This window comes from Acanthochromis polyacanthus, chromosome 3 (genome assembly GCF_021347895.1).
Source record: "Acanthochromis polyacanthus isolate Apoly-LR-REF ecotype Palm Island chromosome 3, KAUST_Apoly_ChrSc, whole genome shotgun sequence".
In the NCBI taxonomy this organism is placed as follows: Eukaryota; Metazoa; Chordata; class Actinopteri; family Pomacentridae; genus Acanthochromis; species Acanthochromis polyacanthus.
The window spans coordinates 39,676,399-39,689,807 of record NC_067115.1 but is presented as its reverse complement, the minus strand read 5'-3'; the positions used below and the strand labels follow the sequence as shown (position 1 = coordinate 39,689,807).

Here is a 13,409-nt window from a genome sequence, read left to right as displayed (position 1 = left end):
CTGCAGCACAGATAAGCTGGATAATAAAATCCTCTCCTAAAGCTAAAGTGACTACAGGTCTTTCTGTCGTTCAGTGCTTGGAAAACTATATGAAATAGGAAATCTTTCCAGGGATACTTTAAAATGAACCTCTGCTGTTGATGCTGATACTGTGACATCTCTCTTCATCTCAGGTGTCTCATGTTCACTGTGAGGATCTTCTGAGTGAAGCCAACAGAAGGAAAACCTCATCTGGTTGTGAAGAAGGAGACTGAATGGACGACATCCTCAGTGAACCACTTCCTGTTTAGCTTTCACTGACAGAAGGACAGACCAACTCTTTCAGCAGTTTATTATTCTCTGTTCTTAGTATTCACAGATTCTATTTATCACTTTTAACTTCATCTCTGCTGCTGTAGCAGAAATACAACAGGGTTTCTGCAGAACATTAATAGTCATTAAGTTGATTTTGCAGAAATTAAGGCCTTAAATGGCATTAAAAATCATTAAATTTGATTCTCGGTGGCATTAAAATTTCTTTCTGCAGTTTTCAAGAAAATAATTGACAATAATATATTTATAGACTGCGATTTGTCAGGTATGTGCATCTGCGTAAACATGCCGAAGCATTGAGATAATTGTTCCAGCCGGGTGGGTACAATTTCTAAAAACTGCATGTTTTTAAAGTGGCTGGCAGGCTGGACCAGGCTGGGAAATGGGGAAACACAAATTCCAGCAAAAATGGCTGAAAAACGTGGATTTCAGAGAATGACTGCAGCCCGTTGGTGTTCAGGGGTGGTTCCCAGATTCAGAAATAGTCAAATGTAGGATTGTAGGACAGCTTCTTCATCTTCTTCTTCTTCTGTAGTGTCTGGAGGACCTGGACTGTCTGCATAGTATTATATACAAAACAAAATCAAAATAGTGAACATGGCATGTTTCAATTTTATTTTCCCAACATCAGCAACACAGAAAAACACATTACAGCAATATCCATCAATAGGTGCTATTGATGGATACTCCCGTCTGATCACATACCTTAATTGCAGCACGGACAACCGTGCCTCAACAGTGCTTTCACATTTTTTGAAAGCAACATGCCTCTATGGTCTACCATCAAGAGTCCGATCTGACCATGGTGGTGAAAACATCCATGTGGCTTTATTCATGCATCTTGTTCAAGGACTTGAACACAGAGGTGTAATAACTGGGGAATCAGTGCACAGAGAATTGAGCGCCTTTGGCGTGATGTATTTTTGCATGTATTGCAGCACTTTTACCTTTTGTTCTACTCCTTCGAGGACTTAGACATCCTTAACCCAGATAATGATGTCCACAAACTAGCACGAGAGATTGTTTATCTTCCTGAGATTCAAAACAGACTAGAGCACTTTAGACGTGCCTGGAACCTCCATCCACTGCGAACAGAAAATAATCACACACCAAATCAGCTCTGGACAGAGGGCATGCTTACAAACATTGCAACAGAAAGCACGGCTGTCAACAATGTTTTTGGGGAAAATCCCTACAGCAAACAAAACATTGACACCATTCTAGACCAGAATGGAATTCAAACACTGCCTGCTCTTGATGAGGAAGAGTTCCCAGCTGTAAATGTAGAACCACCTCAACTCATCCTCACTCAGCAACAACAGAGAAATGTGCAGAATGCAATTCAACACATTTCTGATCCAAAGACAAAATATCAGTCTTGCTGTGCTGAGATTATCAGTATTTTGCAAATGTAAGTACACTCCAATTCCAAGCTCAAAGCTAAAGTGTATTGTTTGTATCCATTTCATTCCATATTCATTGCTAAAATAAGATATGTTTGGTGTGCAGCTAAAGCTGATGAATGAAAAGCATTTGAGGTCAACAGTATTTTTTCATTGTTTTGTCATGCGATTTGTCTCCTTGAACTGTGTTACAGGTGGTTGGGTGTGTTGTTGAAATGTATGGCTAACAAACTATTTGTACTGTTTCTAAATTTACTTACCGTTTGTATTTACTAACTTTTGGCGACTTGATGTTGATCTGATGATGAGAAGGCATTGCAGGTTTAAGCTCTAAGTAACAACAGCTGCAGTTGTCTGTCAAATTCTGTTGCTATTACCAAGCTGTTTCTTGATTGTTTTTGTATGCACACAAATATATATAGGCCTACATGAATGAATTCACCAACATATCTGATAACAGATTTCATACACAAAGAGCCAGGAATTAAAGAAATCAGTATTTTCTGAAACCGCATTCTGTTACTACACCACAAACATACATTTACTGTTTTCAATAAAAAGCACTTTTTTGCCTGCAATTTCACATGTCGTAATTCTGGTGACAGTGGAGCATGGTCCAGAGTTGGATGCTTGGGGCTGAGGTGTGAACAGTTGGCGGGAGCTGCATTGAAGAGGTACACACAAAATGTGTTCTGAAACACTTTGTTTTGCACTTTGAATGTTTGGAACAGGAGAGGAATATTACAACATTTTAATGCAGCGAACATTTTGCCATAATTATTTGAGTGTGTGGTAAAACCATACAAAAAATAAATTGCTTAGATCTTGAAATACATTCAAAGTAAAAATAATCACAAGTAAATGAAAGACAATTTCACACGAACAGCTAAACACTGAGTTAACTGAAAAACTTATAAAAATATTGAATAACATTCATTAAACTGATGCTCAGTTTTACAGAATTCATTTTTTTTTTTGCCTTTAAAGGCTAATTTATTCTCAATTGTTTTTTTTTTAACTCTTTAAACAAGAGCTCGGAGATTACTGTGCAGAATATTTAGATAGGTTGTCTTTAACACTTTAACCAGGCTGTCAAAGGAACACAGTGGTATTAAATTGTTTTGCCACCACACTGACATCTCTGCAACAACATCCAATTGTGCCAGTCACAACCCAATTCAGTCCAGCCAGTCCATCCAATTTGCCCTTTTTAATGAATATGTCTATTAGTTTTAGAGTAAACTTACTTAACTTAAACCATCTAAAAACAAGGCATGCAATTCTGTCTTTCCCGAACCTATAACTTCTAGCTTAAAGACAGCATACCATAGAAAAGCTTCTAAAACATCAATATAGCTCAAATAAAGATGTGCTTCTGTGATGGGTTATGGGAAAAAGTTGAATTGTGGAACGTGTGAGTAAATGACCAGAGGAGCAAATATTGCAGAGCTTGAGTTATGACCGGGTGGAGCACACTTTGAATTTGCCAAGGAGGACAAGAAAGGCAGGTGCAGTCATTAAGATTTAATATAAAATGTAATTAAAACCAGTTTTAAAAAATGCCCATGAATAAAAAAAAATAGTTTTATCCTAAAAGTCCATTAAAATACAATAAAACAACTGGGCCAAAAATACACGATACGAATAAGAATCACTTAAAACAAACTAAAAATGGCACCGTCCTTGAGCCGAGGGGCTAAAGTGCAGTTGGGGATACAGGCAGCCTTCCGATCCAGGTCGGTGAGGTCCCCTCGGTCACACGCACCAGAGGTGAAGGAAACCGCTGCCCTTACGTGTGTCAGCTCACGACGCCGCTTCACTCATCTCAGACTTCTACCCAGCGAGCCGCTCCTCTGGCACGCTGGGAACCCTTAGGTAAACACACAACAACAAGCGGCAGTCTGCGTTCTCATACGACAACAGCGTTAGCTTAGCTCGTGTCCGCCAAGTGCTACTACTCTCTCTCTCTCGATACTTACACGACAGGCAGGGACTTCTCCCTGCCGCTGCGTGTGAATCACGTCGTAACACTTACGGGCTCGCGGTCTCCCGTGCGTGTGCCTTTCTGCCCCTTTAGCCCGGTTGCAATGTGGCCTGGTGTCTCTCCGCTGCTCTGGTCTCGGTGTCTCTCCCTCTGCTGCTCCCATTCAGCTGCAATCATGCACAGCTGAGAATGATGCCTGGGACTCAGTGATTGGGGGAAAAACATGTGATTCAGGGTAGTCACGGCAATGGCAGGTAGGTGGTAACAACTAATTTAACATGCAAATTAACCCAAAAAACACACAACAAACCCAATAAACCATAAATACATGCAAAACAAACCCAATAAACCATAAATACATGCACAACAAACAAAGGTATAACGAAAAACAAATTAAATGCCACATCCCCTTGTGCCGGCTCACACTTCAGTTACATTTTACAGAAGGCACGCATTATGCAAGTCCAAAGCTTGGAGCTTGCAAAACTCCATCTGTCATGTATTGTCTGAAGTCCTCATAGGAAGAGTGAATAGGCAGGCGGAGAACAAGACTGCATGTGTTTGCTTCTGGAAACACTCTATTGCCCTCATGAAGGAACTGAATCTGTGGATGGTGTGGAATCCCAGTGGAGGCACCGTTGAGGCTCCAGACGTAAACTCCAATACATTCTCAAGGGTGAGTGGACTGCATTCTCCTTCTGTAACACAAAAAAGGGCTGAAAAAAGTCCTATTAATATATCAACACTGTATAATCCCTACAGCTATGAATGGCAAACACAATAATTCAAATAAGAGTAAAAAAAAAAAAAAAAAGCCCCATATTTATTTTAATTTGAAACACTACTTTGTTGTTGTACTTTTTTCATTCTACCAAAACAGCTTGGCAAGTATGTAAGCTATGTAGACACTGTAAGATGCTATTACTATTCTGACTTTCATTAACCTTCAAAATTAACACCACTAATTGTAATTATAAAGTCCATCATTTTATATCTTTTACAATATACGTATAGTTTACCTTCAACGTCAATCAACCAGTGATGCCAATAGCATATTGTCGTGTTTTCGCCGATTCTCCTGTTGCTGCCCTGCACAGAGAAATCCACAGAAAACAGAGTACATAGGTCCTTCGCTTGTAACGGCTTCTCCTGACTGACAAACTTGTCGTAGAACACAGCTGGATTCTTTTTCAGCTCCTCCAGTAAGCCAAGGGTTCTTAACCCTTCAACAAACCTAGTAAAAGAAAAAAAAAAAAAACATAAACTTGGGGGGGGAAAAAAAAAAAAAAAAAAAAAAAAAAAAAAAAGGGATAACACAGATAAATTTTCCTGGACTAAAAAAAAAAAAAAAAGACTCAAGTGTGTTACTTACGGGTCCAGGGCACTCGCCAATCTTCCATTTACAAAGAAGTCTGCAGCTGACTGAACAAGGGAATCCTTCTCCTCCATGCTGGACACATGTCTCAATGCACCTATAATGCTGAGACTGTCTGCTGCCTCTGCAATCGCATCGTTTGGCTCCTGGACTGTTTTTGCTTCCTGAATGTAAAAATAAAGAAAGTAAGAGGAAGAAAAGAAGAAATACAATGAAAAAAGTGTTTTACATTAGTAAACGTGTAGAAGACAAGAATCTAAAATATGCCCATTAGGATACCTTTCCATTATTAATTTGACAAACAGTTGAACATTCTACTGAAGCAGTGCTTCAATATTATATAAACTCAAAAGAAAGCAACTGAAAGTGTTACATCACATTAGAATGTACGGTCAAGTATAATGTCTCTCATTCTAATTTCTTACCTTGATTAACTGTTCCCTAAATGTGTGGTCACCAACTTCATTCACTGTGGCTGCAGGTGTTGATAACCCACAGATTTGCTGGTACAGCCTTTCAGAGAAGAAGTGAGGCCCAACTCCTCCGTGGATGACACACAGAGCTATCATTTTCCCAGCCCATTCGTACAGTGAAGTCTGCAAAGCTTAAATTAAAAAAATGACAATTATTCTGATGTAATACTCTATAATTGTAATATTTTAAAAAAGGGTTAATATTAGTGTAACTATTTAATGCACCTTTCAAAAGTTGTCCAGTGCACCGAAAAGGTAAGGCACAATGCCATGAATTACTTTAAGAATCATGAAAAAACAATTCTAACCAAAGACTAACAAACCAAAGCACTGACAAATATAGCGTGCGACAGAACGGAGCCTTCCTCCGCTACACATTTAATTTGAGATTGACATTTATTTTTTGAAATATATAATATAAATTTAACATTCGCTACAACAACAAACAAAAGCTGATTTTGTGTTCTTCTTGGAACGTCAACAAACAGGCAAGATTTTCTTACAACTGCTCTACTGTGTAGCAAACGCGTCCTCTGCTGGTCAAAGTTAGCCACTGCAGCTGGATAATACGCATGCACTTTTAAATAATAAAAACACTTTTTAATTTAACATAAAACATCCAGAAAAATCCAGTCACACACAAAAAACTATCCTGAATGAAGTTTAAATTAAACACATAAATATGTAATTTATAATATATCTCTAATAAATATGTCAGGGTAGAGACTGCGATTTGGTAGAATTGGAGTTTCTACCAGTAGAGATTGCGATAGGAGTCTCTACTGTTTGCGATTGTAAACTCTACCAGTAGAGATGGAACTTTAAATCTGACCCCTGCCCTGACCCTAACCTTAACTAACCCTGACCTTTAAATCTAACCCCTGCCCTGACCCCTGAACCTAACCTTAAAAGTCTAACCTTAGCCCTGACAAATCTCTACTGGTAGGATTGGAGTCTCTACCAGTAGAGATTGTGATCGCAATCTCTACTGGTAGAAACTCCAATTCTACCAAATCGCAATCTCTACCGTGACATATATATGCCACATAAACAAAATGTAAGAAAGATGACACCTGGTCAAGTTAAACACAGCATAGATATGAGGTGCATCTACATCTTGGAATTCTGTCAGTTGAATCAGGACAGTCATGTGGTAATAACTTACCTTGAGTATCAAGACACAACTGCCGGTCTTTCTCATGTCCCTCAAAGATGTTTGACTGGTGGATGGCTCTCATCAATAGCCTTAGGTACTCTCTTGTTGGACCCCCTTCATCAACTGCCCCCTCACCATTGTCATCTTCATCCACGAACACTACATCCAGTTTAGCTTCAGGGTTGAAACTCCTCCTTTTGAAAGCTCGCAGGCTACACATTAAAACATTATTCCGACACACATTTATTTGGTTGCTGGTAGGACACAAGTCTCCATCAACTTGGCTGACCAGTTTTTTCAATATGATCTGTAGAGCAATCCTGCAACCAAAATAATTTCATGAGTTTTATTCATATACTAAATATGAAGACTTAGACTGTGATCATGCTTACTTTAGTTAAGTGTAGCCTTTTAGGATATATACAAAGGGGAAACATACACGTACATACAGAAACCATATAAAGTCAAGCTGATAAACAAAAAAAAAAAAAAAAAAATACTCATCCACAGGTCCCCCTTTGATGCGATTGGTCGATGTAGGAGACAGATTTTGGGCAACTGTCTCATCTTCAATAACAATTGGTTCCTGGAAAGATGAAGGAGGGAGTGATGGTTATTCATGAAAATTAAAGATTTCTTCAGAGTATGAGTTCCAAGGTGATAGAGGCACAACAGAAGGCTCAGAGACCAGTGCTTGAGTGGAAGACTCAAAAAGCGATGGCTGAGAGGAGGGCACAGTGGGCATCAGCTGGGGAGTGGGCACAGCAGGCATTGGCTGAGGAGAGGTGGGCATCAGGCGAAGAGAGGGCACATCGAGCATTGGCTCGTGAGCGGGCACAGCGATAGCTGGCTGAGGAGAGGTGGGCATCAGGCGAAGAGAGGGCACATCGGGCATCGGCTGGGTGGAAGGCTCAGACAATGACTGACAGAGAGATGTGTGGTGTAGGCCATGAGTGCTATCATTTTGTTGATCTGAAAGATATGTCTTAAGACAAATAGAAAAAAAAATTAATGAGCTTGGAAAATCCAAAATGTGAGACAAATAAAATAAAATGAACATTTACCTGTACATCCTCAGTAGAGAACCACAACACATATAGAACTGCGGATGATTGTATTCCGTGATCCATGATTGACCCAGAGGAAGTACTCTCGATTGATTTTGATGATGTGGCCTCCTGAACCACAAAGATTTCATTGGCAATATCATCTTGTCCAACAAAGTCAAACAACATCTAAAAAGATATGAGACAGTGTTACACCATGAAAGTTTTACACCGAACCAAAGCAAGACTCTTGAGGTGAACATTTGTCACCTGAATTTGATCAGACAAGTTGAATTTCCTCATAAGTGATTTGTCCATTGGGATATTCGAATTTCAATAATACCCCATCTGAGGGTTCATCACATCCAGCCATCCGCTGATATCTTGCCACAATAGCCTGAAAAGTGATTTCTCTCTTAAGAAAAAAATCTTCAAATAGTTAAACAAAATTGCATTAAAAACACAAACCTTTTGGCGACTTGCTGCACAGGCCTGATAAGCCAGTCTCTTCAACTCCTATCAAAAAGTAATTATTAAAATGTACGTCTAATTACTGAAGTGGCATTTAAATACCCATAGTATGCTTGAAAATATTACCATCTCCTGATCCACCAACAAGCTTTCATTATACTCTTGCTCTTGATTGGCTCGCACTGCTCGCCATTCTTGGAGAGCCTCAAGTAGAACAGAAAAAAAAGGGGGATTCTCACAATACACCATCAAATAGTACACACACAAAGCTTATGTTCTAACGGTTTTATGTATAACAGCTCAGACATCACACAGCAAGTACATCAAAATACAAATTAAAATGAGACAATATTAACACTGAATACAGATGTAAAATAATTTTAACATAATTTACCTGGTCTGAAACCACATTTTCCACTTGAGCAGTCTCATCTGCAGTTGTTGAAATGGCAGGTGTGGATGTCACCTAAGAGTAGAGAGGATAACTTCACTTACGGGCATACACATTACTGAACATTTACTTGATTGTAGTATGATATAACCCAGTGGTTCTCAACCCTGTTCCTCAGGACCCCATGTCCTGCATGTTTTAGATCAGGGGTGTCAAGATTCATTTCTGGAGGGCCACTATCCTGCATGTTTTAGATGTTTCCCTCTTCCAACACAGCTGATTCAAATGATCAGGCTCGTTATCAGGCTTCTGCTGAGCATGATGATAAGCTGATCATTTGAATCAGGTGTGTTGGAAGAGGGAAGCATCTAAAACATGCAGGATAGTGGCCCTCCAGGAACTGAGTTTGACACCCCTGTTTTAGATGCTTCCCTGCTCCAACACACCTGATTCAAATGATCAGCTCGTCATCAAGCCTCTGCAGAAGCCTGATGATGAGCTGATCATTTGAGTCAGGTGTGTTGGAGCAGGGAAGCATCTAAAACATGCAGGACATGGGGTCCTGAGGAACAGGGCTGAGAACCACTGATACAACCCATGGAGAGTATAAAATGACTTACCTGCAAGACATTGGCTTGAGGTACAATGTAAATGCGGCTTTTACCCACTGCTGCTTTTAGCTCCCGCACTGAACTCACATGTAGAATTTTCATCCTGCGACCTTTGCCTGCTCTGGCCAATTGAAAGTCTACCAAACGTAGCCTTATGTGAGGGTAGCTTTGGCAAATAAAATTTTGAAACTCTGCTAAAGTCCAGTCCAACTCGATGTTGGACTTTGTGTGTCTGGCCTCCTGGGACTCATTCATAGGTTTTCCTTTAAAGAAAAATGTAACATCAGTACAAATTGTTTCTAGTAGCAGAGTCACACATTCATAGTTGCAATGCAAGTTGATATTGTGGTGACTTTTTCTGTAAATATAACTGGGATGTAATAAGCTATTTTCACAGCTCCACTACTTCCTGAAATTAACAGTGTGGCCAATCGCAAAGAGCCTATTGTGGCTCAAACAGTCTTACTACGATCAAGGAGAGAAAGCCGGGAAACTTTTAGCATGGAGAATAAAAAAGATGCAATCTGACAGGGCCATTAACAGGATACAGATGTCTTCCGGAAGAGTGACAGTGGACCCCGTGGAAATTAATGATAGTTTTAGAGAATATTATCAGCACCTTTACAAATCAGAATGTCCTGAAAACATAGAGGAAAGGAATGCCTTTCTTAACCAGCTTCAGTTTCCCCAAATCACAGATGAATCAAAAGAAGAATTAGATAATGCCTTAAGAGCTGAAGAATTGTCACAGGCCATCCAAAATATTAATAGTGGTAAAACACCTGGACCTGACGGCCTACCAATTGAATTTTATAAAACATTTAAAATGAAGTTACTCATCCCGCTATTAAAATGTATAATGAATCTTATGAGAATGGCATCCTTCCCCAATCACTGAGATCAGCAGCCATAACTTTGATTTTAAAACCAGGCAAGCCTGATACAGAGTGTGCTTCGTATAGACCAATAAGTCTGCTTAATTCGGACACTAAAATACTCTGTAAAGCTCTTGCAAAAAGACTGGATACATACATTCCAAATCTAATTCATGATGATCAGAATGGCTTTGTGCAAAAACGACAAGGGTTCCACAACATCAGGAGAGTGCTCAATATAATTCATGAAAAATCCAACGTCAAGGATACTGCAGTATTATCACGAGACGCCCGTCAAGCTTTCGACAGAATAGAGTGGCCATATCTATTTAACGTACTACCTAAATTTGGTTTTGGGAATTATTTTCTAAAATGGATCCAAATACTATACACAGACCCAACTGCAAGTATTCTAACTAATAATATAATCTCCAAACCATTTATACTGGAAAGATGTACACGCCAAGGTTGTCCTCTTTCCCCGATGTTATTTATATTGGCTTTAGAACCCCTAGCTATGACAATTAGGGCACAGGCAAATATATCTGGTATCCAAATCGGAGAACAGGAACATAAAATAGCTTTGTATGCTGACAACGTTATCCTTTTCCTAACAAATCTGGCAGTTAGTATCCCAAATTTAATGCAGCAGATCAATCTCTTTGGTGGATTCTCTGGATATACTATTAATTTTTCAAAATCTTCAATGCTCTTTATGAATGAAGAGGAAAGAATCAAACCTGCTATAAAAACCCCGTTTGTTAATGCAACTGATGGATTTACCTACCTCGGTGTCAAAATTACTCCCAAGATAAGTAAGATTATACCCTTAAATTATGACCTACTTGTGGAAGAGGTCGAGAACAGCTTAACCAAATGGATGACCATGCCTGTTTCAATGATGGGCCGTAGAAACATCATCAAAATGAACATATTACCAAAATTCTTGCACCTCTTTCAATCCCTACCTCTCCCTCTACCACAAACATTTTTTGATAAACCCAACAGTATTCTAAGTAAATTTATATGGAACAATAAAAAACCTCGATTGAGACTGAGACTACTTTACCTGCCATATGAGAGGGGAGGGCTACAGCTTCCAAATTTGTTATGGTATTACTGGGCAGCTCAAATGCGTGCAATCATGTTCTACTTCTCTATAGAAACCCCCAGCGTGGGTAGATATAGAGCAATATTCTACTTTAAGCCTCCCATTAAACATGTATTTACACTCAGCCGATCCAAAGAACCTGAAAAGAATGACAAAGAATCCTTTCCTGAAAAACTCCATTGATATTTGGTATAAAGTACACAAGCATATTGGAGACATTCCGTCCATTTCCCGCTTTGCCCCGATATGGGACAATATGCAATTCAGTCCAGGAAGAGCAGATGGGGGCTTTAAAATGTGGACAAATAAAGGTGTGCGGAAAATAGAAGATCTTTATATTCAGGGCAGCCTCCTTACATTTGAACAATTATGCCAGGTGTATGATATTCCTAAAAAACATTTCTTCAAATATTTACAGCTGAAACATTTTATATCATCAAAACATAAAAACGTAATGATTGAACCACCACTATCACATATTGAAAATATCATTATATCAAATTTAAAAGGACAGAAGCAGGTGTCTTTGTTTTATGAGGCCTTGAAGTGTCATGATAAAGAGTCTGCCACTGACAGGATGGAAGCATGGCAATCAGATATACAAGAAAATATATCAAACTCTGAATGGGAGGCAGCATGTATAAGAGCCCAGACACAAACTATTAATACCAGAATGAAATTATTACAATATAAATGGTTAATGAGATCCTACATCACGCCAGTGAAATTGAACCGTTGGTCCCCTGACATTCCAGATACTTGTATTAAGTGCCTCGAAGGAAAAGGAACTCTAATCCACTGTGTTTGGGAATGTCCAAAAATACAAAGCTTTTGGGAAACAGTTGTCCAAACTATTTCACAAGTTATTAAATTGAAAGTGCCTCTCCAAGCCAAACTGTGTATTTTAGGTATATATCCAGAAAACTTTGAAGTTAATTCCATACAGTCGACTCTAATTGATTTTGGACTCCTGCAGGCCAGGAGAACAATAGCTCTATCTTGGAAGAAAATGGACATACCTCCAATAAATGTATGGGTGAAGGAGATGGCACACTGTATTGTATTAGAGAAACTCACTTACATGATCAGAGGTAGAGTAGAGGAATTTGAAAATGTATGGAAACAGCTGTTGGAATATCTTAAACGACGGGGTGATATGGGATGAGCTGCTGAATGTTGAGTGTTGTGTGTCTTGTACTATTTTTATTTATTTATCATTATTCTATTTTATTTATTTCATGTGTGTGTATGTATGTATGTGTGTGTGTATGTGTGTGTGTATATATATATATATATATATATATAATTATTGTTATTATTATTAGTATTTTTTATTTTTTTATTATTATTTTTTTAAAATTTTGTTAGTTATCATTATTATTTCTGAAATGTATTTAGTTTACCCGCCTGTCCGTTACACTACATTGTTTGAATGTTTTTTAATGTTAAAATTTCAATAAAAATATTAAGGAAAAAAAAAACTTTTGAAACATGTGGTGTAGACTTGTATGATCACATGCATGGGAGTAATAAAATACACACGTGGACAAAATTGTTGGTACCCCTCAGTTAAAGAAGGAAAAACCCACAATTCTCACTGAAATCACTTGAAACTCACAAAAGTAACAATAAATAAAAATTTATTGAAAATTAAATAATTGGTCTGATTAGGAGAGACGGCATCCATCCCACTTTGGCTGGTGCAGCTCTCATTTCTAGGAATATGGCTGATTTTATTAGTACTCCTAAAGCATGACAACCCAGAGTTAAGACCAGGATGCAGAGCTGTAGTCTTACACAAATGTTTCAGTCAGGCTTCAGAGTGACTGAATCAGCTCTAGTGAAAGTTACTAATGATCTTCTCATAGCATCAGATAATGGACTAGTCTCTATACTTGTTTTGTTAGATCTTAGTGCAGCGTTTGACACAATCGACCACAAAATTTTATTACAGCGTCGAGAACATTCAATTGGCATTAAAGGGACAGCACTGGACTGGTTTAAATCCTACTTATCAGATAGGTTCCAGTTTGTGCATGTCAACAATAACTCTTCTGAGCATACTAAAGTTAATCATGGAGTTCCTCAGGGTTCTGTCTTAGGACCGATACTTTTCACATTATACATGCTTCCTTTAGGCAATATTATTAGGAAGCATTGTATTAACTTCCATTGTTAAGCAGATGACACACAATTGTATT

The 13,409-nt window shown here is 38.6% G+C and overlaps 1 protein-coding gene and 1 long non-coding RNA gene across 8 annotated transcripts in view; one reads left to right on the top strand and one right to left on the bottom strand.

Annotated features, from left to right (window-relative positions):
- LOC127533185 (uncharacterized) overlaps nucleotides 1–659 on the top strand; it is a 187,477-nt gene extending 186,818 nt beyond the window's left edge. Inside the window, exon 3 of the long non-coding RNA XR_007940959.1 lies at nucleotides 174–659. This is a non-coding gene — a long non-coding RNA (uncharacterized LOC127533185). The remainder of the gene's footprint in view (nucleotides 1–173) is intronic.
- Nucleotides 660–3,224: 2,565 nt separating this feature from the next.
- Nucleotides 3,225–9,587, bottom strand: LOC110966400 (G2/M phase-specific E3 ubiquitin-protein ligase-like). 7 transcript variants are annotated; one of them, XM_051945681.1, is made up of 11 exons: nucleotides 9,232–9,587; nucleotides 8,615–8,686; nucleotides 8,347–8,424; nucleotides 8,218–8,265; nucleotides 7,768–7,938; nucleotides 7,392–7,688; nucleotides 6,713–7,289; nucleotides 5,500–5,678; nucleotides 5,072–5,238; nucleotides 4,719–4,933; nucleotides 3,225–4,415 (listed from the first exon to the last, which is right to left on the bottom strand). In XM_051945681.1, exons 1-7 carry the CDS (start codon nucleotides 9,475–9,477, stop codon nucleotides 7,101–7,103), a joined length of 1,101 nt encoding a protein of 366 aa, XP_051801641.1. In that variant the 5' UTR covers nucleotides 9,478–9,587; the 3' UTR covers nucleotides 3,225–4,415; nucleotides 4,719–4,933; nucleotides 5,072–5,238; nucleotides 5,500–5,678; nucleotides 6,713–7,100. The 7 variants fall into 7 exon arrangements, with proteins under 7 accessions (XP_051801641.1, XP_051801639.1, XP_051801642.1 ...); XM_051945679.1 differs by having other exon boundaries at nucleotides 3,225–4,397; XM_051945682.1 differs by having other exon boundaries at nucleotides 4,719–4,788.
- Between the last annotated feature and the right edge of the window lie 3,822 nt (nucleotides 9,588–13,409).